This window comes from Paroedura picta, chromosome 5 (assembly GCF_049243985.1).
Source record: "Paroedura picta isolate Pp20150507F chromosome 5, Ppicta_v3.0, whole genome shotgun sequence".
In the NCBI taxonomy this organism is placed as follows: Eukaryota; Metazoa; Chordata; class Lepidosauria; order Squamata; family Gekkonidae; genus Paroedura; species Paroedura picta.
Genome location: NC_135373.1, coordinates 15,641,912 through 15,660,985, shown reverse-complemented (window position 1 = coordinate 15,660,985; position 19,074 = coordinate 15,641,912). Strand labels below are relative to the sequence as shown.

At 49.9% G+C, this 19,074-nt stretch overlaps 1 protein-coding gene across 1 annotated transcript; it reads left to right on the top strand.

Moving 5' to 3' along the window:
* Positions 1 to 849: 849 nt before the first annotated feature.
* On the top strand, positions 850 to 6,064 carry LOC143837125 (uncharacterized). The gene is made up of 2 exons (XM_077336637.1): positions 850 to 2,867; positions 5,981 to 6,064. Exon 1 carries the CDS (start codon positions 1,066 to 1,068, stop codon positions 2,824 to 2,826), a length of 1,761 nt encoding a protein of 586 aa, XP_077192752.1. The 5' UTR covers positions 850 to 1,065; the 3' UTR covers positions 2,827 to 2,867; positions 5,981 to 6,064.
* Positions 6,065 to 19,074: the final 13,010 nt, after the last annotated feature.

The window sequence follows — 19,074 nt, the reverse complement described above, 5'->3', positions numbered from 1 at the left end:
TAGGAGATCAGGTGGGGGCTTGGTGCACAAATCTGCTCCAGCCTCCCTCCAGGCTAGTAACACTCAGGTAGTTTAAAACACTTGTAAAAAGGTTTTTTTTTCTAATTTTGCCCTGCTGTAGGTTAGGTAGGGCCATTTAAACTTAGCTAGACTTAGCACAGACAGGTTCCTTAAGTTAAAAAAAAAAACAACAAGAGAGAATAGGAAAACTCCATAGAAGTCAGGTCAGCTTAGGGTCTATCTAAGACAGGGGTAGTCAAAGTGCGGCCCTCCAGATGTCCATGGACTACAATTCCATGGAACTGTAGTCCATGGACATCTGGAGGGCTGCACTTTGACTACCCCTGATCTAAGAAAACCAAACAGGTAGCTGGTGGGAGGTTTTATAAGTTTCCAGCAAGGTTTCTTTAGAAACAGGAGGGCAATGAGTGGCAGGGCCTCAAATGTCCCTGTCTCTTAGATTAGACACAGTTTGTCCAAGGGAAAAGACATGAGTGGCAAGAAGGGCTAGTCAAAAGAAGACCAGGGCGCCTCCCCGAAATTGAGATCAAAAAGTTCTTTAGCCAGAGAGTCAAAATGATCCAAAAGCGGATCCCACTGCTAACACCAAATTGTTATGGATCATGTGTCAGGATTGTAGAATCTCTGTCATAAATTAGCCTGAGTTCCTCCATGTCAGTTATACTGCTTAATTGAACCTGGCGCCTGCTAGCCCCGGCCTTGTAGTTTGTAGCAATAAAATAGAATAGTGATGTTATTCTAACCTTATCTTGTTATGGGCACACAGGGTTGTTGTCAATTCTCTCAAGGATGGGAGTTTAGAATCCTGTTGTTGTTTCACATATGTCTTTCCTCACTAGCCCCCCTCCTTGGGAACTGTCAAGTTTTGGGCGGGAGAAATGTATTGATAAGCTGAGGCAAATCTGGCTTCGAGTCAGATTTGACTTTCAGTCCAATGCGTATAGTGCTAATCAATAAAACTATTTTCTTTTTGAATAAGTTTTGTTGTGAGTTTCCTGTGCGTCTGACATCAAGTCAAATCTCACAACTCCTTTCACCTGCAAAATGCAGGGCGAGGGACATACTTTTTCTGAGCAGGGAGAGGGCCTGGATTGGGACCTCTCCCAGGGCGACGGCGCGAGTGCCGGCCCGCACAGCTCGGGCATGATGCGGGCAATCTCGGGGACAACCCCGGGGCCCGAGGAATTTTTGGAACGACACGTCACCCAGCGCAGGCGATTGTCTAAATACGACCGCCCTACTGGGGATGAGAGGTGGCCGGAGCACCTGGGACTGCCTAGCTACGCGCTGGAGCCTGTGGGTGAGACACAGGACTTGCAGTACAAGCTGGACAGGGTGACTAACTGGCTGCAGGATCTTTCGGGTCGGTTGGATCCGGAGGAGAAGCGCCGAACGCAACGCCTGCTGAAGGAAGTGCTCGGTGGTGGTGCGCACGATACCAGCCTGCGACGAGTGAGTGGTGGGCTTGCACTGCGGGAGCACGGCATGGCGGACACGCAAGCGGCAGCGGATGCTGAGGCGTTGGCCAGGGCCAGGGCGCAGCTGGAAATCGAGGCGGAGGCAGAGGCTCGAGCGAGAGCGCAACGAGAACAAGAAGGCGAGGGCGAGGAGCGAGAGGACGAAGGCGGCGCGGGCGGCGATGGAGCCGGAGGAGACGGCGCGGACGGAGGCGAGGACGCAGCGGCGGCGGCAGCAGCGGCGGCGGCGGCGGACGTTGCGGGAGCCGAGGCGGCGGCGGCAGCAGCGGCGCGCGAAGCGGCGCGAGCGGCAGCGCGAGCAGCGGAGGCGGCCCGGGCAGCGGAACGAGCAAGAGTGGCGGCGGGGAGAGGACGAGGCATCGGCCGCGGTGCAAGACCCCCAGTACCGGCCCCGGCACCGGCGGATTGGGGCCCGGGGCGCCTACCAGCCCACCTCCGGGGTGTGGAGATGCGGAGCACCTATAAATTCAAGGCTAAGTTTTCCGGAGACCCCTCCGATTTTCCTACGTTTCTGGTGCACCTCCAGGCCTACATGATGGAAATGGGGTTCACTTTCCAGGACGACGCTGAGAAAGTGCGTTTCGTGGGCCAAGCCCTAGAAGGCAAAGCAGCCAAGTGGTTTGTGGACTTGTACCGCTATCACCCCCAAGCCATCCGTGACTACAACCATTTCATGAGAGCCCTGCGCCAGATGTACGTGGAACCGTTCGAGCGAGAGACCGCGGAGAAGAAACTCAGGGCTCACCGGCAAGGGAAGTTGTCAGTGGTCGAGTACGCCAGGGAGTTTAAAGAGCTGGCTTCCTCGGTGCCGGACTGGACGGAGCCCCAACGCGTGCTGTCGTTTGTGGGGGGCCTCAATCCTACTCTGGCAGACAAATGCCTCCTCCTGGAAGACCCGCTTACAGTCGAAGGGTGGGTCCAATTGGCTGGGGAGATGGAAAATCGATTGGAGCGAGCTTCGATGGTACAAGTCCTGGCAGGCAAAACCGTGGCGAAAACTTCCACCCCGGCGAAAACCAAGCCCCGAGCCAAGTTGGAGCCGTCTGAGCGCACCCGGCGCATGGAAAAAGGGCTGTGCTTGGGTTGTGGCCAAGCGGGGCACTTTCTCGCAAACTGCCCCACAAAAGCAACAGCGACCCCGAGGGCCGTGAGCAGCGCCCCACCGAAAGCCCAGCCCGCCAAGAAAACCACTCCCAAGAAAAGTGCCAAGTCTCTCCTGGTGCCAGTGGCTGCCGTGCCAGCAGTGGACGACTCGGAGGAGGGAAGCGGGCTGGAGGACGAGGATCAAGCCGAGGAGCAGTCGGGAAACGAGGACGGTCTGCTGTAAAGGCGCCCCGCCAGCAGGCCGCCAACAGGGGCAAACGCGTGGTGAGTGATTCCCCCTTACTACTCCTACCTGCCAAGCTCTCCAACCCCAAGTCGGGGAAAACAGTGGGAGTCCGGTGTATCGTGGACTCAGGGTGCACCCAATCCCTAGTGAGCCCGGCACTGGCCGAGACTTTGGGGGTGGGAAAGGTGCCGCTGAGGGAACCCTTGCCCATCACCCAATTGGATGGGAAATGTGCTCCCGGAGGGGAGGCCATGGCGAAAACGCGCCCAATGGACTTGGACATAAAAAAACATTGGGAGCAAATCCAGCCTTTGGTAGCCCCTCATTCTGCCTTCCCTTGTGTGTTAGGGTTGGATTGGCTGAAGGAACATGACCCCCTAGTGAAGTGGAAAGAAGGGACTGTGGACTTTACCTCTCCCGCCTGCGAGCAGCACGCTCGACCGCGGGATTCCCCACTGACGGGGGTTGTGGCCGCTTTGGGATCGGGGGGGGCAGCGCTCCCTCCTGAGTATCGGGACTTTGCTGATGTGTTCGCGGAGGTAGAGTGCAACCAACTGCCCCCCCACCGTAAAACTGACTGTGCCATTGAATTAAAGAAAGGGGAACCACTCCCCAAAGCCAAACTTTATTCCATGAGCCCCCGGGAAATGGCGGAGCTTAGGGAATTTTTGGATAAGAACTTGGCGAGGGGTTTTATTAGACCGGCCACATCTTCATTGGCGGCCCCGGTCCTTTTTGTAAAAAAGAAGGACGGTTCGCTACGTTTGTGTACTGACTACCGTGGGTTGAACGCGGTCTCCACCTGCAATGCCTACCCGCTCCCCCTGATAAAAGACTTGTTGGGCCACTTGGGGAAGGCACGAATTTTTACGAAATTGGATTTGAGGGAAGCCTATTACCGAGTTCGGATCAAGAAGGGGCACGAATATCTAACGGCTTTTAACACCCCCCTGGGGCAATTTGAGTACACCGTAATGCCGTTCGGCCTCGCCGGCGCTCCGGGCGTGTTCATGAATATGATTAATGAAATTATGCATGATTTATTGTACCAAGGGGTGTTGGTTTACATTGATGATATTCTTGTGTATTCTGAGAATGTTGAGAGTCATGCTGATCTGGTACGCGAAGTGCTCAACCGCTTGCGGAAGCACCAATTGTTTGCTAAACTGTCTAAATGTGAGTTCCACCGCGATGCGGTGGAGTTTCTGGGGTTCCGTGTCTCCCAAGCGGGGATTGAGATGGACCCTGGCAAGGTGCGTGACTTGCTGGCTTGGGAACCTCCCCGCACCAGGAGGCAACTGCAAAGCTTCTTAGGGTTCGCTAATTTTTACAGGACTTTCATCCCCAATTTTGCCAAAGTGGCGTTGCCCCTCACTGACTTGTTGAAAACCAAACAAGGGGGAAAAACGGCGAGCCGCCCGGGGACGCCCCTTCTGTGGACTCCCCCCTGTCAAAACGCATTCGACAAACTAAAGTTGTTGTTTACGTCCGAACCAGTACTGGCCCATGCTGACCCTTCTAAGCAATTTACCGTACAAGTAGACTCCTCGGACGTAGCAATGGGGGCCGTGATCCTCCAAGAGGGGGAGGACGGAAAATTACACCCGCTGGCCTATCTGTCAAAGAAATTCTCGGGGGCAGAGCGAAATTGGGCAATTTGGGAAAAGGAGGCGGCTGCAGTAAAATTGGCCCTTTCCACCTGGAGGCATTGGCTAGAAGGGTCCGCGATCCCATTTGTAGTCTGGACGGATCATAAAAACCTTCAGGCACTCAAGCAGCCCCGATCGCTTTCCGCCAAGCAAATGAGATGGGCAGAGTTTTTCGCCCGTTTCAACTTCTCCCTAAAGCATCTGCCGGGTAAAATGAACTTTTTGGCAGATGCATTATCACGCCTGCCCCAGTACAACAGCAAACGAGACCCATTGGTGGACACCGTTTTCACTCCCGCCCAACTAGGGATGGCCGCCGTGACGCGCAGCCACGTACAGACTGATACGCCCATCCCAGGGGGCTGGGTCCAGAAGGAGATGTCACAAGATCCGGAGTTTGGCTCCCTCCGCCCTGATCTGACTGAGAAGGGGGGGCTCTTTTTTAAGGGCGAGAGACTCTTTGTTCCTGTTGCGGCCAGGGGAAAAGTTTTGAAACTTTGCCACGACGCAAAAACTGCTGGACACTTTGGTTTTGTGAAAACTCTGCACCTAGTCAGGAGACAGTATTGGTGGCCGTCCCTGCGCAAAGATGTGGAGAAATATGTGCAGGGATGCCCTATTTGTATTGCCTCAAAACCGGTTGGAGGCAAGAAAAAGGGGCTATTGCAACCACAGCCCACCCCCTCTCGTCCATGGACAGATGTCACTATGGACTTTATTACGGACCTCCCTCCCAGCCATGGGAACACCGTTATATGGGTGGTAGTGGATGCTTTTTCAAAACAGGCTCACTTCATTCCCTGCACGGGAGTGCCTTCAGCACCAAAATTGGCTTCTCTTTTCATTGAACACGTGGTACGTCTGCACGGGATCCCGACACGTGTCCTGACGGATCGGGGCCCCCAGTTCGTTTCTAAGTTTTGGAGGGAACTCCTGAGACTTTTGGGGGTGGAGCAAGCCCTCACTTCGGGCTATCACCCTGAATCAAATGGCCAGACCGAAAGGGTAAACCAAATCCTGGAACAGTACTTACGTTGTTTCATCAATCACCAGCAGGACAATTGGGTCTCTTTATTACCGATGGCTGAATTTGCCTACAACAATGGGGTTCACGCCTCAACTGGGGTATCACCTTTCAAAGTAGTGTATGGGACTGATTTAGCAACAGCCCCCACCTGGGAACTCAGCTCCACTGAGACTCCTGACATAAATAAATGGGCATCCACCATCAGTACAGGTTGGCCAGAAATTGTAGCTAGCCTCAAGGAGGCAAAACAAGCCTATAAAGCTCAAGCGGATAAGAAAAGGGTACCTGCACCTGATTGGAAAGTGGGAGACCTGGCCTATTTGTCTACTAAGAACCTGAGGTGCCAGCAGAAATCAAAGAAACTTGGCCCTAAATACGTGGGGCCATTTAAAGTGATAAAACTGATTAATACTGTGACTGTTGAGCTAGCTTTACCAAAGACTTATAGGAATGTGCATCCGGTTTTTCATTCCAGCCTGCTGCGGAGAGCTCCGGTCCCAGACGAGTGGCACCCTCCTCCAGACCAGCCTGTGCCAATTTACATCGACAAAGACACCCACTATGAAGTCAACCAAATTTTAGACTCTCGTTTGCACAAGGGTCGCCTTCAATATCTGGTCGATTGGAAAGATTTCCCCTCGGGGGACAAAGAGTGGGTGGAGGCAGGGAATGTGAAGGCACCCCGCCTTCTCCGGGCTTTCCATCGAGCATTTCCTGATTGTCCTCGCCCGGTAGATGCCGGCTAGATGGGGGAGTGAAGTTAGTTTTAATGCGGAGGGATGTCAGGATTGTAGAATCTCTGTCATAAATTAGCCTGAGTTCCTCCATGTCAGTTATACTGCTTAATTGAACCTGGCGCCTGCTAGCCCCGGCCTTGTAGTTTGTAGCAATAAAATAGAATAGTGATGTTATTCTAACCTTATCTTGTTATGGGCACACAGGGTTGTTGTCAATTCTCTCAAGGATGGGAGTTTAGAATCCTGTTGTTGTTTCACATATGTCTTTCCTCACTAACCCCCCTCCTTGGGAACTGTCAAGTTTTGGGCGGGAGAAATGTATTGATAAGCTGAGGCAAATCTGGCTTCGAGTCAGATTTGACTTTCAGTCCAATGCGTATAGTGCTAATCAATAAAACTATTTTCTTTTTGAATAAGTTTTGTTGTGAGTTTCCTGTGCGTCTGACATCATGCAGTGTAAAATGTACAAGACCACAACAAAGACAGCTAAGCAGCAAGAGGATTTATTTAGGATACATGTTTGCAAGCATGGAGAGAAAGTGAATTGGTGCATTCTCTGAAGTCTGCATCAGTGCAGCTCATTTTTAAGATCTTGATATGTCATCATGAGGTATCCTGACGCTCACTCCCTCACTGTCCCTTTGACCAATCAGGTCGACAACGAAGGGCGTACAATCTGACCTATCACAGATGGCTATGTATCTTATTACAATTTTCTCGCTCTTTGTTTCAAAGAATACATTCCTTTATATGGAGGGATGCTACATTCAGGAGCTATCTGCTTTTGACAAACTCAAGGTTACTTTGAGAGACAAAGAAATAACTATACACATAGTGCCACAGCAGCCAACAATGAACTTAAGATACATTCTGCCTGATCTAAAAATAAACCATAGACAGACTGTGGCTAAAGTGTGTGTATGACTCAATTGTGTTCCACAAATCTATATAATCTATATCAGTTCATTTACTTACAAATCATGGTAAGTGTCAAAATGTATTGTACAAAACTGAACGTACTCTTTAATCCTTATTGATTCATATTGTGGTGATTACTTTATATATTGTAAGATAAGATTTATTTATTTATTTATTATCTTTAACAGCGGGTCGCTGTTAAATAAAAGTCTAATGCCTAAGTGGGCAGGGAGTGGGCAGGGCTGGTCTGGGTGAGGGCCCAATTGGAAGGCGCTTTGTGCCTTCCGATTGGGGTCTCACCAGGACAGACAAGAGTCCTAGCCAGTTCTAGCCCTCACCAGGACAGTCCAGAAAGCAACAGAGAAGCGGCACCATGCCGTGAATATTGAAGGAGGCCTTGCCCCTGGGCCCAGAAGCACACCCGGGGAGAAGGCCATGCCACCTCCGGGGGTGAGGGGGGGAGGCTGCACCACCACCGCGGGGTAGGGGAGGAAGGCTGCACTGCCGCCAGAGAAGAGGGGGCCTCCCCCCGGAGGCAGCACGGCCTTCCCCCCTGGCCTAGAAGCACACAAGAGGGGGGGGGGAACAGGCCTTCCTCCTCGGGCCCAAAGGCCTCTTCCCCCCTCCCTTTCTAGGGCCCGTTGTATTTAAAAGTACAACGGGCTTTAAATCTACTTTATTATATGTATATACTACCCTCCCCGATGGCTTAGGGCAGTTCACATAAAACAGAAACAATACAAATAACTTAGTCTAACAATATTAACAAGCAAAAATACTAATAACAAGCAAGATTGTATTAATACATTTTTGTACTAGAATTATTACTTATAAGCCTTCTGTTACTAGTTAAAGATCGTAAAAAAATCTGTTGATTAGACCAGTGGTCCCCAACCTTTTTATCACCGGGGACCACTCAACGCCGGGGACCACTCACTGGGGACTACTCAACGCCTTTTACTGAGGCCCGGTGTGTGTGGGGGGGTAGTTTAGTCCTCTACTCTCAACCACTGCCCTAATGCTCTCTGATCGCTATGGTAATGTTTAAACATCCCTTCAAAATAAGATACAGACACGCCACAACAATGAACAGAAGGAACATTTTACTTTCATGGAAATTCTAACTATGATAAATCAGTGGGAACCCTGAGCTTGTTTCTCTGCAACGAGATAGTCCCATCTGGGAGTGATGGGAGACAATGACACCCGAAGTGTGTTGTAAAGGGCCGGGGGGGATGAAGTAAAGGGCCGGGGGGGGTGAGAAGGCATCCTTTGTGGACCACCTCCAATTAGTCAACGGACCACATGTGGTCCGCAGCCCACAGGTTGGGGATCGCTAAATTAGACCACAACTGATGAAAGCGGTCTGGCAGAAAGGGGAGCTTGATCTGGTCATTGCCAGATGCTTTACTGCTGAACTAGACTCATACAACCCTGGAGTGGGAAGGGGTCATACAAGCCATCTAGTCTCACTCCTGCTCATGGCTGGATCAGCCTCAAGCATCCGGGATAAGGGTCTGTCCTTATGAAAGGGAGATCCCCCCTCCTGAGGCAGCCAATTCCACTGATCATCCACTCTGTCACATTTTAGTTCTGATAACTATCGGGTATCTTTCTCCGCGTGATAAGCCGTGGGTACTATCTTGTGCTGCCACCAGCAGCCTGCATTGGGAACTGTCTGGATACTTCAGGAGGGTGGCACGTGGGGAGGGACCCTTCCAGCAGCCATTCTCTGCAGGCCAACGGTTCCTGGGAGCTGAGTTCTAATTCCGGGAGATCTCCAGGCCCCACCAGGAGGCTGGCATCTGCTTGGGCCCTGTAACCGTCCTTCGCTGTCACGGCCCCACTCGATGCCCAGCTTGGAGTTCTGCGAGTGGCAGTTGCCATGCCAACCGAGGGCCCCGCCCCCCCCAGGAGGCACGTGACGCCAAGGGCGAGCATGTCCAGGAAGGGCTTGTTTGACGACGACGCACACAGCCTCCTCCTGCATCATCAGCACCGCCCAAAGGGACCAGGCCACGAATAGGCCACCGCCTTGGCTCGTCCTGAACCGCCGCCAGGGATTAGCGTTCGCCTGCAGAGGCACACTTTCACACGGGAGTCCTAGTCCGCTTTAAGCCCGCTCGGCAGGAAGCCCAGGGTCACAGGACTTCCACTCCCAGGAAGCACCGGGCAAGGCTTAACCCCACCCATCCCTCGCGGAGAACTTGGCCGTGGCTGGGCAGAGGGACATTGTGCGTGGTGGCCAACATGGCCATGGGCGGAAGGAGCCTTGTGCTGGAGTCAGGGACGTATCCTTCCCGCGGTGACTGAGAGGGCCAAGGGGATATCGCCAGCGGAGAGAACTCGGGCCCAGGAGCGGCAGCAGGCCGACGGGCCGCCTTCTTAGCGGGTGTGTGCCTACCTTGCCGGCATGTTGTGCGGGACTGTGCATGCGGAGCGCCTAGAGTGCCAGATCGGGCTCCTGGGGGGCCGTTGTCATGGCTGACGCGTGGCTTTCCTCCTTCCTTAAATCCTTCTCTTGCCTTTCCCCTCACAACAGTCCTATGAGGTAGTTTAGCCTTGTGCCGATGGACTGGCCTCCCCAGGCAAGAACGCAAACCGCTTTCACTGTTGTCTCAAACATTAGGTAGTGGAGCTGAGCTGGCTCGAAAGAGTGTCATGCTGGTCTGCAGTGCAAGCCAGGTTTTCGAGTCAAGGCTCCCACTGGCAGATGTGAAGACTCTCTGTAGCTGCTCTCCCGTCCTCTGGCTGGGATACGAAGATCGTTCCTCCTGGTCTTCGACGAAGGGAGTTCTGACCCTTTGTATAGCCTGAAAGTTGTGTTGGTTTCTATGGGTATTACAGGACCCAACACTAACTGTTCGGTTGCACACCAACACAGCCGCCTCTTGAGTGCGGAGCTGGTCTTCTGCCTTGGTGCTCTGGAGCAACCTCTTCTGTGACTATCTGCAGGCTGGCTGCTCCAGCTCCTGTCCTTTTAGCCTGTTTATGCTCTCTCAGGTGCAAAGGGTCTGCCTCCGTCCCAATGGATGTCTTGAAACACACTCGAGAAGCCACCGGAGAGCAAGTTAGTGTTTGTGGAAGAAGAAAAGGAAAGCTTTTTTTGATACCTCACTTTTCACTGCCGATTCCCATCCCCTTTCCCTTCCTCTCCCCACCACAGACAGACACCCTGTGAGACTCAGAGAGCTTTAAGGGAATGCTCCACAAGAACAGCTCTAAGAGAAATGTGTCTGGCCCAAGGGTCACCGAGCTGGCTGCATAAGGAGGAGTGGGGACTCAAATCTGATTCTTGAGATTAGACCCCATATCGAAACTCCGGACATCCTGTCCGGGCCTCAACCAAACGCCTGGTGCTACTGATTCTTCCATGGTGCCTTTTGCCTCTCCCCTTAATTACTTCCTTCTTAGTTCAGTGGCAAAATTACTTCCTTCTTGTTCAGCTCACCCATTTAGGTTATTCTTCAGGAGTCACAGAAACAATCCTGGACTCCAGGAGGAGTTCTACTAACAGAATTTACTCCTGTTCATGGAAGTCCTTCGTGAGGTGGGCCAAAAGGAAGGAAAGGGACTTTCTCAAGCCTTCCATGGCCGGTATTCTAGATTTCCTACAGGAGGGCAAAATCCAAGGCCTTAGATCAGCCACCCTCAGACGCCAGGTGGCAGCACTAGCCTCGATCATGGCCTCCATTGAAGCTACCACTTTTTGACTGTTGATAAAATGTTATGTGCCCACATGCTTTTTTCACAGTTACTTACAGGGGTAATCAAATTGCGGCCCTCCAGATGTCCATGGACTACAATTCCCAGGAGCCCCTGCCAGCGAATGCTGGCAGGGGCTTCTGGGAATTGTAGTCCATGGACATCTGGAGGGCCGCAGTTTGACTACCCCTGTCTTAGAAGAAGAGCTGGATTATTGTCCCCTGCTGTTTACTACCAAAAGTAGTCTAAAAGTGGTTTACAAACACCTTTTCCCTTCAGTTCCCCACAACAGACAACTACTATACAATATAGCAGTTTATAAAAAGGGAAGATAATACATAAAGAAAGGTTAAAAATGCTTCAGCAGTAAAACTTAATAACTTCTCAAAAAGTCAACATTTAAAAAGCATTAAATACCACTGTCTATTTTACAAAAAACAAAATGAGACACGAAAGCAATAAAACTATTAAAACTGTTAAAATATAAAACAAAAAAACAAGATTAAGAGATGTAACATAAAAGCTACTAACCAAAAAACATGAAATTCTTGGACCTATCTTTCAAAGATAGTAAGCATAATCTCTCAGGTCTTAAGTTGGACCTAATTAGTCTGGATGGTTCAGTAATAACAGATTACGCAGCAGAATTTACCTTCTGGTCGGGAGACAGAATGAGTACCATTGACTAATAATATCTAAAAACATGATGCAGAGCTCAGTAGAATATGAGGTATCCTGTTTCTATGACAGTGACCATTTTCTACTTATCGTACGCTGTCCCATCCCTACTAAACCACTCCGCTTATTACAGCGATATGAAGGCACATCGAACAATGAAAACTGCATTTCTAGAGTTTAATGGAATATGAAGACAGATAAAGTTATCTTTTCGGCTCTCAGTCCTTCATTAACAGGACGGAGGAGTTCCTATTGAGCGATGAAAATTCTATGTCTGTTTGTACCTTTGATACCCTTGTAGAGAGTTTCCATTGAACAGTCTCCAGTCTGATATTCCCTTCACATATCTGAAGACATGGCTCTGGAAAGCTCATCTGTAACCACTATGCCACTATTCCCAAAGGTCAGTTCTCTCCCATACTCAGCGCACATTCCAAACCACAGGTTCTTGACACCCATCTCTCCATACCCATGCCCTCATTTGCCACCACAACCTCCCACACAACACACACGTTCAACCACATGCCCTTACAGACTGGGCAGCTCCTTCTCTTCCTCTTCCCACCGCCAAGCTCTAGTACCTGGTGTATTCCTAGATACAACGGGCTTTGCCCCTAGTATCCCAGGAAGGCTGAAAGCAGCTTGTGTACTGATGGTTCTAGGTAGATAACTACAGCAGCAGTGAACCGAGTAGAGCAGAAGGTTACCACCATTTGGCAGACAGCACACTGTGTCAAGTGCAGCAAGAACTCACAACAAGCTTCTATGAAAAGAAAGCGTTTTATTGAGAAGTTACTTCAGACACCTAAACTAGAGAAGTCAATTCTGCCAACTGTTACATTTGCAGACTCTTTTCAAGAGGGTTCTCCCGCCCAAAACTTGAAGGTTCCCAAGGGAGGGGGGAGAGGAGCACCAGGTGCAATAACCAGGGAGTGTTACTTCTCGCACGTCCTTGGGCAGCCCGGCGCCCACTGACAAGATAACTACTTTTGTTACACAGAGCAGGCCTTGCTGGCCGGTTCAAAAGACAAATAGTTCATAGCAAATCATGATAGCAGGGTACAGCAGACAAGTTTCGTTTTCAGGCAGACAGCTAAAAATATAGAGGGTCGAGGTTACATAGAGACCCAAAAGCTAAAGGTAAAATGCAGGCTAAGCAAACATGGAGAAACCCAGGCCAATCTAATAATTCATGGCAACGAACAGGCACTGATCCTGACACACTGGCTATAAGTTTTACATATCAGCAAGCTGAAGTGTTTCTTACTTTCCTTGCAGCCAAAGCAAAGTTTTATATGATATGGTCCATATGGTCAGAGTGGAGGTTAGAACCACATAAGATCTCAACAAGGAATTTGGCCCTGGGTTGAGTGTAAAGTTAAAGGTCAAATATGTTATGGGGTAAATCCTCCAGAGCTTGTGCACCACAAATACAAAAACTCTGGGGTTTTTTGGCATACAGGTGTAACGGCCAGCCACTGGCTATAAGTTTTACATATCAGCAAGTTGACGTGTTTCTTACTTTACATCACTGCCTACTGAAGATGACTCTCACAGTCTTTTCAGGACGAACAATTATAGACTCAGCAGTATGCCAGAAATACTGTGAAGACTTATTGCTAGGTGGTCACACAGCACATTTCAAGTCATTGCATACACCACCTCCAGGATCCTTATGACACCCCTGTTAAGTAGGCCAATGTCATGCTCACCATATTGTAAATGAGGGATGCGGTATGAATTATTTTGAAATATTGATTTTAATTTGCTTTGCTGCCTGCTTGGTTTTATGCTGCTTGGGAGGAGACCTTGTCAGAACATAGATTCAGGTCCGTGGCCATGTTGGTCTGAACCAGAAGAAGAAAATTTGAGTCCAGTGAATAAAACTGTGTGTGTCTTAAAAGTGCCGCTGGGCTCATTCGTGGCAGAACACTTAGCATTTCTTTTACTTTCCTCCCCCTTTTTTGTTACCTTTCTCCTTTACGAATAGCTTTGAGAATAAAGCCACCCCCCACATTTTTCACCTCATAGGTCACACACATATCAGTAAAACATGTACACCATAAGTACAAAAAACTTGGATCTAATGTATTTCAGCCTATAAGATCTTCATTAGAGTCCAATACAATAACACACAGTTATAAATCCTTATCCATGGGTTGTGCTGAGCTCAAATCTGTCCCAATCAGCTTCACTGGCCGCCACCGCCAAGGACGCACTGGACCCACAGCCACCTAACAGGTAGGAGGGCAGCTGCCCGTAGCCTCCACAGTGCCCACTGGCCGTGATGCACCTCAGACCCTCCGCCTTCGGGGCTGGGAGGTGGCTGAGCGGGCGGGAGGCCTATCCATGCCTCCAGTGGCCTGATTCTCGCCCCCCCCCTTTCTGCCGCTACTACCCACTGCTTTTAACACTGCAGCAGGCTTCGAGGCTACTGTATATTAGCAGCTTCTCAGTGGAACAGGATTCCTCAGGAGGTGGTGGGTTCTGAGTCTTTGGAAATTTTTAAACAGAGGCTGGATAGCCATCTGACGGAGAGGCTGATGCTGTGAAGGTTCAAGGGGGTGGCAGGTGACAGTGGATGAGCAATAAGGTTGGGAGTGTCCTGCATAGTGCAGGAGGTTGGACTAGATGACCCAGGAGGTCCCTTCCAACTCTATTATTCTATGACTAGTAATCAAGCCCGCTGTAGTCACAATACAGCGGGTGCTAGGCAAGGGGGTGCCCGGTCTTTATACCCTGTTGTTTACTACCCAAAGGAGCCTCAAAGAGGTTTACAAACACCTTTTCCATTCGTCACTCCACAATAGTCAACCTGTGAGGTATGTGGGGTTGTGAAAGATCTGAGGGAACTGGGAATGGGCTGCAGTGACCCAGCAGGTCTCAGGTGTCTCAAAGCATTTTCCAATCGTCTTCCCTTTCTCTCCCCATAGCAGACTCCACATGAGGGAGGTGGGGGAGCAAGCCTCACAGGGAAGCTGGCAAACTGTGCACTCTCTGTGTACAGCAGTCTTGACCTTAGTAAGGTTTTTTATACTGTTTTTTTATTTGCCAGGCCGAGGTTATTTGCCAGGCCAATAAGTAATTTCAGTTACTATGTGTCTCCAGACATTTACTTGTTCTCTATTTACAGTTTCAGGCTGTAAATATTTATTTAGATCTTCCTGCACGTTCCAGACTCACAGGACTGATGCCGGTCTGCCTGTCTGCGCCCCAGAATACAAACAGTTGCTGGTAAGGGCTGGCCATAACCCATAGGCCAGGAGGGACACCCCTGCACCACTCTCTACCAACTGCAGGCAAAAATGGCTCATTTGAAGGCTGGACTCTGAGGCATTGTACGATTTTGAAGTCCCACCTCCAAACCTCCGGGAATATTTCCAACCCAGAGGTAGCCAACCTCCAGGTGGGGCCTAGAGAGATCCTGGAATTGCAGCTCACCTGCAAAGCATAAAGATCAGCTCCCCAGGCAGAAAGGACTACTTTGGGCAGGGTTATGGTAGAGAAGAAACATTTAATGCCTCCCACACAGGTTCAGATGAAACAGGAGACAAAAGAAACTCTGCAACAGCATCCAGTTTCGTCTGCAAAATAATGCTGTGCAGTAGGCCTCAAATGTGCAGAGAGTTGCAGAGAGGCTTGGCTGTGTCTAACCCCCGGCCAGAGCAGTATTTAAAGTGAGAAGGGGCTTTTAGGCCTCCCTGTCAGCCAACTGTTTGGCGGACATGACAGTTAAGGCAGCCTTGGGGCGAAAAGGGCTGGCCTCTGTCCAAGCCTCTGTTCTCATCCCCCTTGGCAGCCCTACCAACATCCTCTCCCTGCGGTGGTCAGGGGCAGACTGGCAGTGATGTCTCCAGATTTTGATCCCGGACTCAGCCCACCCCAACACCCCTTACTGTTTTATTAAGAGGGACAGATTCCCTTTTCACTGTTGTCAACACACTGTTTGGGATACTTGTTGGATAAACATTGTTTAATGGTTGCCCCCCCCCATTCCTTCATATAGTTTTTCAACAATATTCTGTTTTAAAGAGGTGGCAGTTTGAAGGGGGATCTGCCACATCTCTTTTTGCAAGGCCAGATCCTCTACAGAGGTGCTGTGTTTTTCAATGAGTCGGCAGGCAGAAATTCTACTTGTGTGGTTGCCTTGCTGATGTCCCAATAAGCAAGAGGGTGCCCTCCTGAATTTTAGGCTTTCTAGCATCTTTTAGAAGCACAAGAGGCCACGGGGGCGGGGGGCGGGGGAAGATGTGGTAACTTAACTTACCAAATAAAAGCTGATTCACTTTTTTAAACTGAGGTTGCCATGTTGTTCCTCTGGTCTTGCTCCTGCGCAGGTAAAATTTGGCCTGATGGGTAAGGTGGACCTGAAGCAAGTCTGAGTGCTGTTTAAGGCACAGCAGCCACGCAGGGCATGGGAGTGGTTGGTCCCTAGGCTTCCCACACCTGGACAGGAGCAAGGGAGGAAGCGCCTTCGTGTGTGTGAAACTGACTTCCTCTAACCATGACAGGAAATGACTGTCAGGTAGTTCCTGGAAGGATGACGCATGCTGCCTTTCCGTGCTTTTGCAAGGGAAGTCAAAGCTGTTGCAAGTCAGTGTGTGGTTCTCTTTGGGAAGAGAGGCAAAGAAGAGCACTTTAGGTGCAATCAGGCTTCGGCCTAGTTCCCCTGCCCAGCCTAGCCCTGAGTGGCCTCACCTTGGCAAGCGTCCCATGCATGCCCAGTCAGGTTGAAACAAACACACAAATCTGCCTTGTACTGGATCAGACCACGGGCCGGTCAAGGCCTAGCCAGCCAGGGCCCTCTAGGGCAGGGGTAGTCAAACGAGAATGAGACGAGAATGCTGGAAGGGAAGGGAGCATGTGAAGGGTGGGCGCTACTCAAACAAGAGCTATTGCATGCTCAATCAATGCCTATCCCAGAAAGACGAAAACACTGCAGGAGCTCTAAGAAGCCTATTTGGATGAACAGAGAACTTCAAGAGGAACTAAGAAAGAAAAGGAAAATGTTCAGGAAATGGAGGGAAGGACAGAGTTCTAAAGAAGAGTACCTACAGGTTACTAGGCACTGTAGATCATTCATCAGATAGGCCAAAGCTGAGAGTGAGCTAAGATTGGCCAGGGAAGCCCATTGTAACAAGAAAAGATTTTTCAGTTATGTGAGGAGCAAACGTAAAGTAAAGGAGGCAATAGGCCCACTGTTGGGTGCGGATGGACAAACTCTAACGAAAGATGCAGAGAAAGCAGAAAGGCTTAGTGCCTATTTTACATCTGTTTTTTCCCACAGGTCAAAGTGTTTAGGCACATCTAGAGATGGCTGTAGCCAAAGGATAGTGTCTGGGTGGCAGGTTAACATGGATAGAGAGGTTGTCGAGAGGCATTTAGCTGCACTGGATGAGTTCAAATCCCCTGGTCCAGATGAAATGCACTCGAGAGTACTCAAAGAACTTTCCAGAGAACTTGCACAGCCCTTGTCCATCATCTTCGGAACCTCTTTAAGGACTGGAGATGTCCCGGAGGACTGGAAAAGAGCAAACGTTATTCCGATCTTCAAAAAAGGGAGGAAGGATGACCCGGGAAACTACAGACCAGTGAGTCTGACCTCTGTTGTGGGGAAGATAATGGAGCAGATATTAAAGGGAGCGATCTGCAAACATCTGGAGGACAATTTGGTGATCCAAGGAAGTCAGCATGGATTTGTTCCAACAGGTCCTGCCAGACCAACCTAGTTTCCTTTTTTGACCAAGTAACAGGTTTGCTGGATCGGGGAAATTTGGTTGATGTCATTTACTTGGATTTTAGTAAAGCTTTTGACAAGGTTCCCCATGATGTTCTGATGGATAAATTGAAGGACTGCAATCTGGATTTTCAGATCGTTAGGTGGATAGGGAATTGGTTAGAGAACCGCACTCAAAGAGTTGTTGTCAATGGTTTTTCATCAGACTGGAGAGAGGTGAGTAGCGGGGTACCTCAGGGTTCGGTGCTCGGCCCGGTACTTTTTAACATATTTATTAATGATCTAGATGAGGGGGTGGAGGGACTACTCATCAAGTTTGCAGATGACACCAAATTGGGAGGACTGGCAAATACTCCGGAAGATAGAGACAGAGTTCAACGAGATCTGAACACAATGGAAAAATGGGCAAATGAGAACAAGATGCAATTTAATAAAGATAAGTGTAAAGTTCTGCATCTGGGTCAGAAAAATGAAAAGCATGCCTACTGGATGGGGGATACGCTTCTAGGTAGCACTGTGTGTGAACGAGACCTTGGGGTACTTGTAGATTGTAAACTAAACATGAGCAGGCAGTGTGATGCAGCGGTAAAAAAGGCAAATGCCATTTTGGGCTGTATCAACAGAGGCATCACATCAAAATCACAAGATGTCATAGTCCCATTGTATACGGCACTGGTCAGACCACACCTGGAGTACTGTGTGCAGTTCTGGAGGCCTCACTTCAAGAAGGACGTAGATAAAATTGAAAGGGTACAGAGGAGAGCGACGAAGATGATCTGGGGCCAAGGGACCAAGCCCTATGAAGATAGGTTGAGGGACTTGGGAATGTTCAGCCTGGAGAAAAGGAGGTTGAGAGGGGACATGATAGCCCTCTTTAAGTATTTGAAAGGTTGTCACTTGGAGGAGGGCAGGATGCTGTTTCTGCTGGCTGCAGAGGAGAGGACACGCAGTAATGGGTTTAAACTTCAAGTACAACGATATAGGCTAGATATCAGGAAAAAGATTTTCACAGTCAGAGTAGTTCAGCAGTGGAATAGGCTGCCTAAGGAGGTGGTGAACGCCCCTTCACTGGAAGTCTTCAAGCAAAGGTTGGATACACACTTTTTTTGGATGCTTCAGGATGGTTAGGGCTGATCCTGCATTGAGCAGGGGGTTGGACTAGATGGCCTGTATGGCCCCTTCCAACTCTATGATTCTATGATTCTATGATTCCTGGTCCCCCCCCCCCCCCTTCTCTCTGGTTCTCAGACGTTCCATCTCCTTGCCCGCCACTCTTTCCTCTCTCGCAGTCGTCCCACAGCTTCCCTCCAAGGGCTCACACGCTGGCTCCGCTCCTGCAACTGAGTGGGGAGGTGTGCGTTTTCCTTCCCCTCCCCTCTCACTCTCCAGAGTGGCCCCGGTTTCTTTCCTAAGTCCGGGGACATCCCTATTTCTTTTCTCCTGTCTTCTATGTCAGCCCCAGTCTCTATTCTTCCATTTGAAGTTGCTCCCACCATTTTAGAGACCACTTGTCCGTGGTTTGCACCAGCGTGGCTCTGTCCCTCATTGTGTTTTCCAGCCGTTTCTCCTGCAGGCACCCACGTCCCCGGACACAAAGGCATTGTAAAGGCATTCAGGTAATGCAAATGAAAAGAGAAAGGCCCACAGCAAAAATGAATGAAGCAAAAAGAGACACAGCGAAAACACCGGGGTGGGGCAGGGAAACAAGAAACAAAAAGGACATATTTCTATATCCCTGATAAAGTAATCGACTGAACAAACCTCCTCAGCATTTTAATAATTCTAAAGTGGTAC

What these genes read in the sequence shown, in the direction of transcription:
- LOC143837125 (XM_077336637.1), top strand. Translation starts at nt 1,066, where the DNA reads ATGCAGGGCGAGGGACATACTTTTTCTGAGCAGGGAGAGGGCCTGGAT.